This window comes from Eublepharis macularius, chromosome 19 (assembly GCF_028583425.1).
Source record: "Eublepharis macularius isolate TG4126 chromosome 19, MPM_Emac_v1.0, whole genome shotgun sequence".
Taxonomy (NCBI): Eukaryota; Metazoa; Chordata; class Lepidosauria; order Squamata; family Eublepharidae; genus Eublepharis; species Eublepharis macularius.
The window spans coordinates 13,441,930-13,452,912 of record NC_072808.1 but is presented as its reverse complement, the minus strand read 5'-3'; the positions used below and the strand labels follow the sequence as shown (position 1 = coordinate 13,452,912).

Sequence of the window (10,983 nt, the reverse complement as noted above, 5' to 3'; positions counted from 1 at the left end):
AGGCCAAACACAGAAGTTACTCGATCTGTATACTTCATATGGATCTCTCGAGATTCCGTTTTTCCTGGCTTTCGTTATCAGAGAACTCGTAGTACTTTGGCTATACGTGAAGTACCTGGTACCCTCATTCAGTAGAATGTGGATCAACAAAGAACATCACCGTAAGATTGGACTGTCTTGATGATATTCTCTGATTCACTATCTGACAGCTTCTTAGATCCTATATCCTCTTAGCTCTTTCTAGCCAAAATCAATCCCAAATGCTCCCAAAGCAGGTTGCAGTTCATGTAAACCCCCGAATGTGTTCTGCATCAAATGGACATTCACACCTAACACCAGCAGAGTGGGGTCCAGAAAGAAGAACGGCCCCACCGTTTTGCGATATTTTGTCTTTAAAGAAAAGCTGGACACAGAAAGGGGCGGGGACACAGACCAAGGACCAAGCCGCTTCAATTGACACCTTTAATTGTGCATTCACTTGACACCACATTAGACCGTTCACATGATAAAAGACGGTAACGCTGTTCCCTGCGACTCCCTTGACAACTAGTAGCTGGACGCGAGTGCTCCCATAACACACTTTGTCCCGGCTAAAGAAATTACCATATTTGTTAACACAGTGCTCCACAAATGTACCACTTCTTAAAATCAAAGAGAGAGAGAGAGAGAGAGAGAGAAGGAAAAACAGTGTTAGTTTAGTGCTGCTCCTGAGCGCTACGACCAGACGTGGAGACTGTGACCTGGAATGTCGGCGGGCCGGGCTCTACCCGCTTCCCGCACTTGGTGGACTTCCCCAACCGGAAAGGTTGTGGAACGTGAGCTTCTACAAGATGGAGTGCTTCTCGAAGGGAATAGTCAACTCCTTGGCAGCCGGCTCGTCCAAAAACCAGTACAGCTTCCCAGTGTGCGGCTGGACCAAGGCGGCTGGCAGAGGGTCCTCCTCGTTGCCTTCCAGTATGCGCTGCCCCAAGAAACAGGACGTTAGAACTTTCAAAGTCAACAATTTGCAAACTCTACTCAATATATAGGAATGTTCAGAATCTTTTCCCTTCCCCACGTTTAAACAGGATGAACGTAGACCTCGATTTTCACAGGCCAGAAAACACGTTTTAAATCCAGCCGGTTGGTAGGTGTCAAGTATGCAGCGGCTCTATTCAGCTGGGACAACAAACTGCAGTTTGTTGTTACAGAAATGAACCTTGGACGGATTCAGACTTATAATAATGATGATGATGATGATGATGATAATTGATTTATATGCCGCCCTTCAGGACAACTTAACGCCCACTCAGAGCAGTTTACAAAGTATGTTATTATTATCTGACTTCACAGTTGGGCTCTAGGGGTGTGCAAGCCAAAAATTTTCGGCTATAGCCGAAAGTAGAAAGCCGAAAGAAGATTCTCTATCGTTAAAGCCGAAAGCCGAAACAAGAATCTCTTTCGGCTTTCGGCTTTCGGGATTCTTTCGGCATTATTTCGGCATTCTTTCGGCTTTTTTCTATGGGAAAATGCCTCCGTCTTCCAGGACGCCTGGAGGAGGCATTTTCCCACCGAATAAGCCCAAAATTGGTGGGGACCTTCCTCTAACCCTTCTCTAACAACCACCCAAGTTTCAGACAGATTGGACTTTGGGGGGCCATGTTATGGCCCCCCAAAGCAGGTCCCCCCATCCTCCCATAAGAAAGCGAAGGAGCAGCATATTGTTAGCATGCTGCTGCTGATCTTTCTTCATTATTTCCTATGGGGAAAAAATGAAGAGGCAGGCTTCCTTTGCCAGGGGTGGCATTTTGCATGCAAAATGCCCCCCAGCCCTCAGGGGCCCTTCTCCCACCCCTCCTCCCACCCCCCACCAAGGCTCAGCCTGCTCCCACTTGGGGGGGCCATTTCATGGCCTCCCCAAGTAGGTGCTCTAATCTCTACCACTGACAGCTGGGGGAGGCTTGTGTTGCCAGGGGTGGCATTTTGCATGCAAAATGCCCCCCAACCCTCTGGGGCCCTTCTCCCACCCCTCCTCCCACCCCCCACCAAGGCTCAGCCTGCTCCCACTTGGGGGGGCATTTCATGGCCTCCCCAAGTAGGTGCTCTGCTCTCATCTCTACCACTGACAGCTGGGGGAGGCTTGTGTTGCCAGGGGTGGCATTTTGCATGCAAAATGCCCCCCAGCCCTCTGGGGCCCTTCTCCCACCCTTCCTCCCACCCCCCACCAAGGCTCAGACTGCTCCCACTTGGGGGGGGCCATTTCATGGCCTCCCCAAGTAGGTCCTCTCAGCCCCTAAAGTCCACCCCTTACAGCCCCACACAAACCCAATTCCCCCCCAGCTGCCACACACAGACCCAAATCCCCACATTAGCCCCTCACAGACCCAAATCCACCCCCACCTGCCCCACACCCATAACCCCAGGAACAGGCTGGCAAAGGCCAGCCCTCTCCCTTTGTTCCCTATGCTGGGAACTTCTAAACTCTCTTTCCCTGGGCAATTCTGCACAGCCCAGGGGTGCCACAATGGTGGGCACACTTCTGAGTGCCAGCTGGTCCCTGTGAAAGAGCACCTGAACCACAGACACCCTCCCTCAAATTCCCCCACCACCTACAGAGATGGCTGGCCAGCCAGCCCCATTGTTCCCTATGATGGGAACCAACTGCACAACAAAGAATAAAACAAGAACAACACAAAATAAAGTTTTAAAAAAATTATATTCTCCCTTCCAAAGTACAAGTAGGCAAAGCATTATGACACATTACACCAGCAGTCCCCCACACAGAAAAATTAAAACAAAACTCACTTAACATCAGAGAATCACAAAGCATGATTCCTGTCAAAAACACTTTATTTCTTGAACAGCTTTAGGTTACACAGCAGGGGGGAACACCAAAGGGCATGGCAGCACTATCTTACACAAAAATAACACAACTCACTTCACATTAAAGAATCACCCCAAAAAATTGCTGTCAAAAGCACTTTATTTCTGTAACTGCTTTAGGTTACACAGTAGGAAGGCACCACAGAGCAGGAAAGCAGTGTACTACACAAAAATAACACAACTCACTTCACATCAGAGAATCACACAAACACAATTGCTGTCAAAAACGGTGAAGTGGGTTGTATTATTTTTTGTAGTACATTGCTATCATGCCCTGTTGTGCCCTCCTACTGTGTAACCTAAAGCTGTTCAAGAAATAAAGTGTTTTTGCCAGGAATTGTGTTTTTGTGATTCTCTGATGTTAAGTGAGTTGTGTTATTTTTGTGTAAGATAGTGCTGCCATGCCCTTTGGTGTTCCCCCCTGCTGTGTAACCTAAAGCTGTTCAAGAAATAAAGTGTTTTAACAGGAATTGTGCTTTGTGATTCTCTGATGTGAAGTGAGTTGTGTTATTTTTGTGTAAGATAGTGCTTCCATGCCCTTTGGTGTTCCCCCCTGCTGTGTAACCTAAAGCTGTTCAAGAAATAAAGTGTTTTTGACAGGAATCATGCTTTGTGATTCTCTGATGTTAAGTGAGTTTTGTTTTAATTTTTCTGTGTGGGGGACTGCTGGTGTAATGTGTCATAATGCTTTGCCTACTTGTACTTTGGAAGGGAGAATATAATTTTTTTAAAACTTTATTTTGTGTTGTTCTTGTTTTATTCTTTGTTGTGCAGTTGGTTCCCATCATAGGGAACAATGGGGCTGGCTGGCCAGCCATCTCTGTAGGTGGTGGGGGAATTTGAGGGAGGGTGTCTGTGGTTCAGGTGCTCTTTCACAGGGACCAGCTGGCACTCAGAAGTGTGCCCACCATTGTGGCACCCCTGGGCTGTGCAGAATTGCCCAGGGAAAGAGAGTTTAGAAGTTCCCAGCATAGGGAACAAAGGGAGAGGGCTGGCCTTTGCCAGCCTGTTCCTGGGGTTATGGGTGTGGGGCAGGTGGGGGTGGATTTGGGTCTGTGAGGGGCTAATGTGGGGATTTGGGTCTGTGTGTGGCAGCTGGGGGGGAATTGGGTTTGTGTGGGGCTGTAAGGGGTGGACTTTAGGGGCTGAGAGGACCTACTTGGGGAGGCCATGAAATGGCCCCCCCAAGTGGGAGCAGTCTGAGCCTTGGTGGGGGGTGGGAGGAAGGGTGGGAGAAGGGCCCCAGAGGGCTGGGGGGCATTTTGCATGCAAAATGCCACCCCTGGCAACACAAGCCTCCCCCAGCTGTCAGTGGTAGAGATGAGAGCAGAGCACCTACTTGGGGAGGCCATGAAATGCCCCCCCCCCAAGTGGGAGCAGGCTGAGCCTTGGTGGGGGGTGGGAGGAGGGGTGGGAGAAGGGCCCCAGAGGGTTGGGGGGCATTTTGCATGCAAAATGCCACCCCTGGCAACACAAGCCTCCCCCAGCTGTCAGTGGTAGAGATTAGAGCACCTACTTGGGGAGGCCATGAAATGGCCCCCCCAAGTGGGAGCAGGCTGAGCCTTGGTGGGGGGTGGGAGGAGGGGTGGGAGAAGGGCCCCTGAGGGCTGGGGGGCATTTTGCATGCAAAATGCCACCCCTGGCAAAGGAAGCCTGCCTCTTCATTTTTTCCCCATAGGAAATAATGAAGAAAGATCAGCAGCAGCATGCTAACAATATGCTGCTCCTTCGCTTTCTTATGGGAGGATGGGGGGACCTGCTTTGGGGGGCCATAACATGGCCCCCCAAAGTCCAATCTGTCTGAAACTTGGGTGGTTGTTAGAGAAGGGTTAGAGGAAGGTCCCCACCAATTTTGGGCTTATTCGGTGGGAAAATGCCTCCTCCAGGCGTCCTGGAAGACGGAGGCATTTTCCCATAGAAAAGCCGAAAGAAAGCCGAAAGAATCCCGAAACGTTTCGGCTTTTTTCTTTCGGCTACCCGAGACGTTTCGGCATTCCCCGAAACGTTTCGGCATTCCCCGAAAGAAGCCGAAACACTTTTGTTTCGGCATTCTTTCGGCATTCTGAATGCCGAAACGCACATCCCTATTGGGCTCGTTTTAATATATTTTTCCATTCTTGGGAAGGCAAGGAAAGTCAGTAGGTTAGCAGGTCCCAAGAACATTTTTATCCCTCTGGACCCACCAGGACATTTCTACAGATGGATTTCTGCCTTTGGATGATGATTTTCCGTTCCCGGGGGACAAGGGGACCACAATAGCATTTTAGGGGGAATTTGGGGCCGCAGTGGGAGGGAGGAAGTGAGAAAATCGTGCTCCACTGGCATAAATCCTTCCATCCACCAAAACACTCTAGTGAATTCAACTCTCTGCTTTACATCAATCGAGGGAATCTGCTCCTTTTTTGGGCTTTCTAAAAGAGGCAATCAGGAGGGTGTATGAATAGTCAAAGGGCCCCTTTAACTCCTGAGCAAGATGGCTCAGCCCGTCAACCGACCCACGTTAAGTATTCTAGCCTTGGGGGGTTCTGGCATTTACCTTTATCACAGCAGCCTTGCTGTCCCCGGTGGCAACAAACACCACGCTCCTGGCCGCATTCAGAACCGGCAGGGTCAGCGTGATCCGCTCGGGGGGCGGCTTTGGAGAATCACTAATGGCAGCCACTATCTTCTCTCGCTCCTGCCAAGAGAAAGAGATCATGAAACAGTAGGAAGGTAGGCGGATTAGGGGGTCTGCCTGACACAGCAGCCTCTAAGCCCTACAGGACCCATCATTCCAAGCAGTCGTCTCTGAGTTTCCATTCAGTTCATACATAAATGTTTTTTCTGTAGGCAACCAGATTTCTTTTTTTTTTCAATTATATCATTTTATTAAAACAGAAAATAACATTAGGCAATAAACAAAAGATCAGAAACAGAATATACGGGGACACGTGAGTGAGTAAATCTTCTTTCTAGTATGCATGGATCTATCAACATTTTTATCCTGCCCCTTCACTCAAGGAGCACAGCAAGGCAATATCCTTGGCAGCCTCTCTTCCCCCACTTAGTCCTTACAACACTGTTTATCACATTGCTTGCCAGCTGGGCAATTCACCTGTTTCATTATTTGTATGCATGATGCAGTTTTTAAGTGCACAGTAGAGATGGGCATGAACCAGAAAAAAAGAACCACGTGGTTCATGACGTTTCACGAACCACGAACTTTCATGAACCTGCCCCGGTTCATGAATTGGTTCGTGAAAATGTCACTTCCGGGTCAGCAAATCACCACTTCCAGGTCAGCAGAAGGTCTACTGGAAGTCCATCCCCTGTTGCCTAGAAAAATGATTGATCAGCTCCAGGCTGTCTGCAGAGATGAACTGAAAAACGAACCAAACGAATCAATCTAAAGATCGTGGCGGTTCATCAGAAATGGGATCTGACAAACCGCTGGTTCACAAACCACAAACTGGCCGGGTTCATCATGAATTTTGGTTCATATTTCGGTTTGTGCCCATCTCTAGTGCACAGCTCTCCAATTTAGTCCTGCTCCCCATTGGCTGCATGTTCTCTAGGGTTCACATTTTATCATTTTAACTTGTGTAATCTATCTTGAGGCTCACCAAGAAATGCAGAATTGTTTCAATTGTTAGAATTCATTCTGTTTATAAATGTATATAACAGGCTTCCAACTGTAAGATTATTCATGACCGATGAAGACTGAAGCCAGGACATTTATCTTTTGAAGTTATAATACCCTATTAGCTTTTGAACTTTTATCTTCAAAATTACTTGCTCAACGTTGCTTAGGACTAAGGAAGATTTACACATCAAAACAGGAACATAGCTGGCATTCTGTCTTTTTGTGTGTCCTTGTAGCTTGTTAGTTCTCCATTGCATATGTTCTATTGCAGTAGTTTTCCTGTATGTCTTTGTAGCTTGTTAATTCCTCATTGTACATATCTTACCATACTATGATGTTTTCATAAATTAATGTATCATTGTGCTATTTTGCATTATAGGCATATTCCTATCTGACCTCCAGTACCTACTTTTTTCCCTGTCCATTAGAGGTTCTTATTCCTTTTGTCTATTTGTGTGTGAGGTTAAACCATCTCTTTTAAAAGCGAACGTCATTTGGGGGACAGACTGAGATACCGATAAGCCTTAATCCAATTCCATTCGGCCGTCTGGAACATCCAGCTCTGTTACCTGGCTCAGTGCTAGCCTGCCCTGTCCCTTATTTGACCTAGGATGCACGGCCTCGTCTCACCTCCAGGCCTCGCCCTGACTCACCTGTAAGAGGGGATGATCCGGGAAGAGAGAGCAGGTGTGTCCATCTGGTCCTACTCCCAAGATCAAGAGGTCAAACACAGGCATATCTTCACCCTGGAAGGCCTGCAGGGGCAACACAAGAACAGTCAGCAAGACAAGGGAAGGGATAGAAATCATCCAAGATTATTATTATCATTGGGGCTGAGAGGAGTGGCTTACCCAAGGCCTCCTACTGAGCTCATGGCAGTAGTGGGATTCGAACCAGTAGAGTGCTGATTCGCAGCCGAACCACTTAACCTCTGTGCTACAGCAGTTCTCACCTTGCCAATATATTCCCCCCAAACCCAGCAGAAGCCACCACCCAACAGCCAGCCAACAGGAGCCCTTTTTTCCTTTTGAGCAAAAAGCTTTTTCAGGAAGTCTGGACATCTTGTGCTATGGATGTACCGTATTTCAGATTTCAAGCTATTGGGGTAAAATGTCCCACGATCATGACAGTCTTACAAGTCAATCAGTTCTAGCAATCTTTGCATATCATCAAGAAACAAAACCAGGCTCAACTTGTAGGATATGCTTGAAAAGGTCCCCCAGTAGGGATTTGGAAGTAACTTTCTTGTCCTAGCTAATGCTTTGTGGTCCACCGATCGTCAAAATATGAAGCCTGGAACGCCAACAAGAGAGTGCCTGCCCACACACGCTCACACACACCTTCTAGCCATACCTCTTTCAGCTTCGCTGCATAATCTGCGGCTGCCTCTTCTACAGGTAACGACGGGTTAATGACGACTATTTGGTCCTCGGGTATGGCGATTTTAGAGAAGAGGTAAGTCTGAAACAGATAAAGAAATAAACCCCGTCACAACCAACAAATAACCGATCCGCGTTTATAACTTTGATAGTGTCTCCAGCGTTGCCTACAAACTCACAGTGTAAACGTTTGCAAAGGACTATAACTGGAAGCCTGGGAAATTTCAGCAGAGGTACCAGGAGAGGTGTTTGAACTAAAGGCAATACCCACCTTTCTCGGCACATTGATTAAAATTCTCTACTCTGAAGAATTAGGCGAAAGAAACTTGGCTACCAACAGCCATTGGGAGGAGAAAAGAGATCCATCTCCATTCTCTTCTGAGAACTCCTGCTCAGCTTCAATCAGATTTTTCGCTCATCTCACAGCACAAACGCTACAACCTGACACAGCTGTTGCCTCTGGCGTAACACGAATGTGCTGTACCTTAAGAATCACGAGTTTGCAAGGTGAATCATGTTATCAAATCACAAGGATTCTAGTTGAAAAACAAAATTAAAAAAACCACACAAGACCGAAGCTCAATCGGACAAGCTCGAGGACACTGATTGCGAGACCAAACACTCAAGCAGCCAGTTCAAGATGGGTGGTTAGAAGGTTGACTGGCCTACTAATAGACCAACTAACGCCTGTTTGTTGCTGGATTCTTGCAGAGGATGTCAGAATTGGTGGATCTGGCTCAGCAAAGTCCTTCTTTTATTCTTACTCAGAAGTGCCCTCACACCATACATCAGCTATGCTTGAACTGCAAAGAAATCCCAGGTATGCAGTCCCGCTTTGAAAGTAAAAGAACAATAGGACTTAAGGATGTCCACGGAAACCCTGTACACGTTACACCCAAAGCACATACATCTTGTACGTACGCCTATAATCTGCTTGTAAGAAAGTGCCAACATGCATTCATTTTAAAGATATAACTGGCCACTAGTACCTGGATAAATGTTTAAAATTGTACATTCAATTATACATGGGATGAATCCAATTAAAGTATAATCCAGCAAGCGTACAGAGAAAAGCAGTAGTCCCAACTCATTACAATGAACATACATAATACAGTTATGGATTATGCAATTATGTAACGTGAACTCTCTTGCAAACACCTGCACGCATGTGTGATGCCACATACAAACAGTCGTATGAATGTGAACAAAATACAGTAATATTACTGTTTTAATGTTAAATCATGCAGCAACAATAATAAGAAAATTCAGGAACTTGTTTTGCATATATTACTGGCCACAAGTTGGGTATTTGCTAGTCACTGGAAAATGGTCTTTTCCAAAGAAAAGTGAATGGATACATATGCTCAAGATTTATTTAATATCAGAGGCATGAAAATATGACGGAAGCAATGGAAACGAACACAGCCTCCCACATTGCAAGATATGACAACTGATGACAGCGTACTGATAAGTTTGTAACAAAATTATGCGTGTTGGGAAGGAACAGCCATCGCATATTCCTTTTAAAAATAAAACCAAGAATCAGTATTTGAATGTAAAGTTTAGAGCCCTGTGCACACATTACACCAGATCTGTTTCAGTCTATGTACAATGTACATTATATTTCTTTTTGTAAATGCACTGAATACATTCTAGTTACTTTAAATGCATGTACAGCTGAATGTGGGATTTAAGACCCAGGATTATTCAGCACTGGTCCCTCAGTGCTGAATTTTTAAAGTGAACTCATGCTGGCTGTAGGCTTTTTCAGATATTATAATATCAGGAGAACCTCAGCCATGTATAACAGGAGCACACGCTACCCACAATCTTCCATGTACAGCAGGGACCAAGTATGTATTTATCATGCAAGTGTTGCCTCAATATATGTGATGAAAACCCAGCGGTCAAGTCGTATTTACGGAGGTTAAGTACATGATAAACATGGCCATTGCCCCTTCACTCAACACAGCAACCGTGCATATCAACAGTACTGCAGGCAATGCACGCTCCTGCAACGCGCTATCGACGGGCTCCCAGTACGCATCAGTTGGTAATGTGCGAAAAGCTCTCTTGCAAGCACCTGCACGCATGTGTGATGCCGCATACAAACAGAAACGGATGTGACCTGAATTACTCAGGGCACACCCAAAGATGAGATCAGGTGTAGGCTGTGCATGCATGCGCGGCAGCATTCGAGGACTGCACAAGTGTTTATTGTAACGTAGGTGCTGCGGTTGCCCTGTCGTTGTGGCCTTGCTCCCCGTCCACTGGAGGGAGAAGCTCTTCCTCGAGGGAATTCTCCTAGAAAGCAGCTCCAGAGGGGGGACAGCCCCTCAACTACAGTTGCCAACCTCCAGGTGGTGATCTCCCGGAATTGCATCTCCAGGAAACAGAGAGCAGTTCCCCTGGAGCAAATGGCTGCTTTGGAGGGTCCCTCCCCTCCCAAACCCCGCCCTCTCCAGGCTCCACCCCAGGACTCCCGGGATCTCCCGCCCTGGAGCTGGCACCCCACCTTGTAGGCGCCGTAGTTGCTCTCGGGGTCCTCCAGCGGGACCCGGCGCTCGTCCACGAAAGCCACCAGCCAGCGGGCCGGGTCGGCGGCGGCGGCAGGCAGCTCCTGGGCCAGGATCCGCACCAGGCTGCCCCCGGACAGGCCCAGCGAGAAGCGCCCGCCGCCGGCCCCGGACTGAGCCTCGCGCTGGGCCACCAGCTGGGCCAAGGCCGAGCCCAGCTCCTGCGGGGAAGGGAAGACCGAGACCTGAGGCGGCGGCGAGGCGGCGGCGGCGGGCGGGCCGCGCCGGGAGGCGGAGGAGCCGGGCATGGCGGGCCGGAGGGGGGAGGCGCAGGCAGGGGGAACCGGAAGGCGCGGCCGCGGCGCCCGGGGGGCCCATAGCGCGGAGGGAGAGGACCCGGGCGGAAGCGCCCAGCGGCGGGCGGAAGCGGAGTAAGGGCTTGGGAAAGGGGGAGCCGGCGACGTGCCTGTGTTGCCGCCGGAAGTGGGTGAAGGGATAGCCAGTGCCATGGCGGAAGAGACGAAGGCCCTGAGCTGGGGACGGAAGAGCCGCCCCGACTGAAGCGTGTGCGGTGTGCGTCACCCAGGCAACCGGCAGGCGCCCA

The 10,983-nt window shown here is 48.5% G+C and overlaps 1 protein-coding gene across 1 annotated transcript; it reads right to left on the bottom strand.

The window, feature by feature from the left end:
- Window positions 1-448: 448 nt before the first annotated feature.
- PGLS (6-phosphogluconolactonase) lies at window positions 449-10,736 on the bottom strand. The gene is made up of 5 exons (XM_055003590.1): window positions 10,379-10,736; window positions 7,838-7,945; window positions 7,138-7,239; window positions 5,399-5,539; window positions 449-961 (listed from the first exon to the last, which is right to left on the bottom strand). The coding sequence occupies exons 1-5, from the start codon at window positions 10,685-10,687 to the stop codon at window positions 824-826; spliced, it is 798 nt and encodes a 265-aa protein (XP_054859565.1). The 5' UTR covers window positions 10,688-10,736; the 3' UTR covers window positions 449-823.
- Between the last annotated feature and the right edge of the window lie 247 nt (window positions 10,737-10,983).

What these genes read in the sequence shown, in the direction of transcription:
- PGLS (XM_055003590.1), bottom strand. Translation starts at nt 10,687, where the DNA reads ATGCCCGGCTCCTCCGCCTCCCGGCGCGGCCCGCCCGCCGCCGCCGCC. An exon ending in CGGATCATCCCCTCTTACAG is followed by an intron (nt 5,540 to 7,137) that starts GTGAGTCAGGGC and finishes TTCTCTTGGCAG; the next exon opens with GAGCGAGAGAAGATAGTGGC. An exon ending in GCAAGGCTGCTGTGATAAAG is followed by an intron (nt 962 to 5,398) that starts GTAAATGCCAGA and finishes TTCTTGGGGCAG; the next exon opens with CGCATACTGGAAGGCAACGA.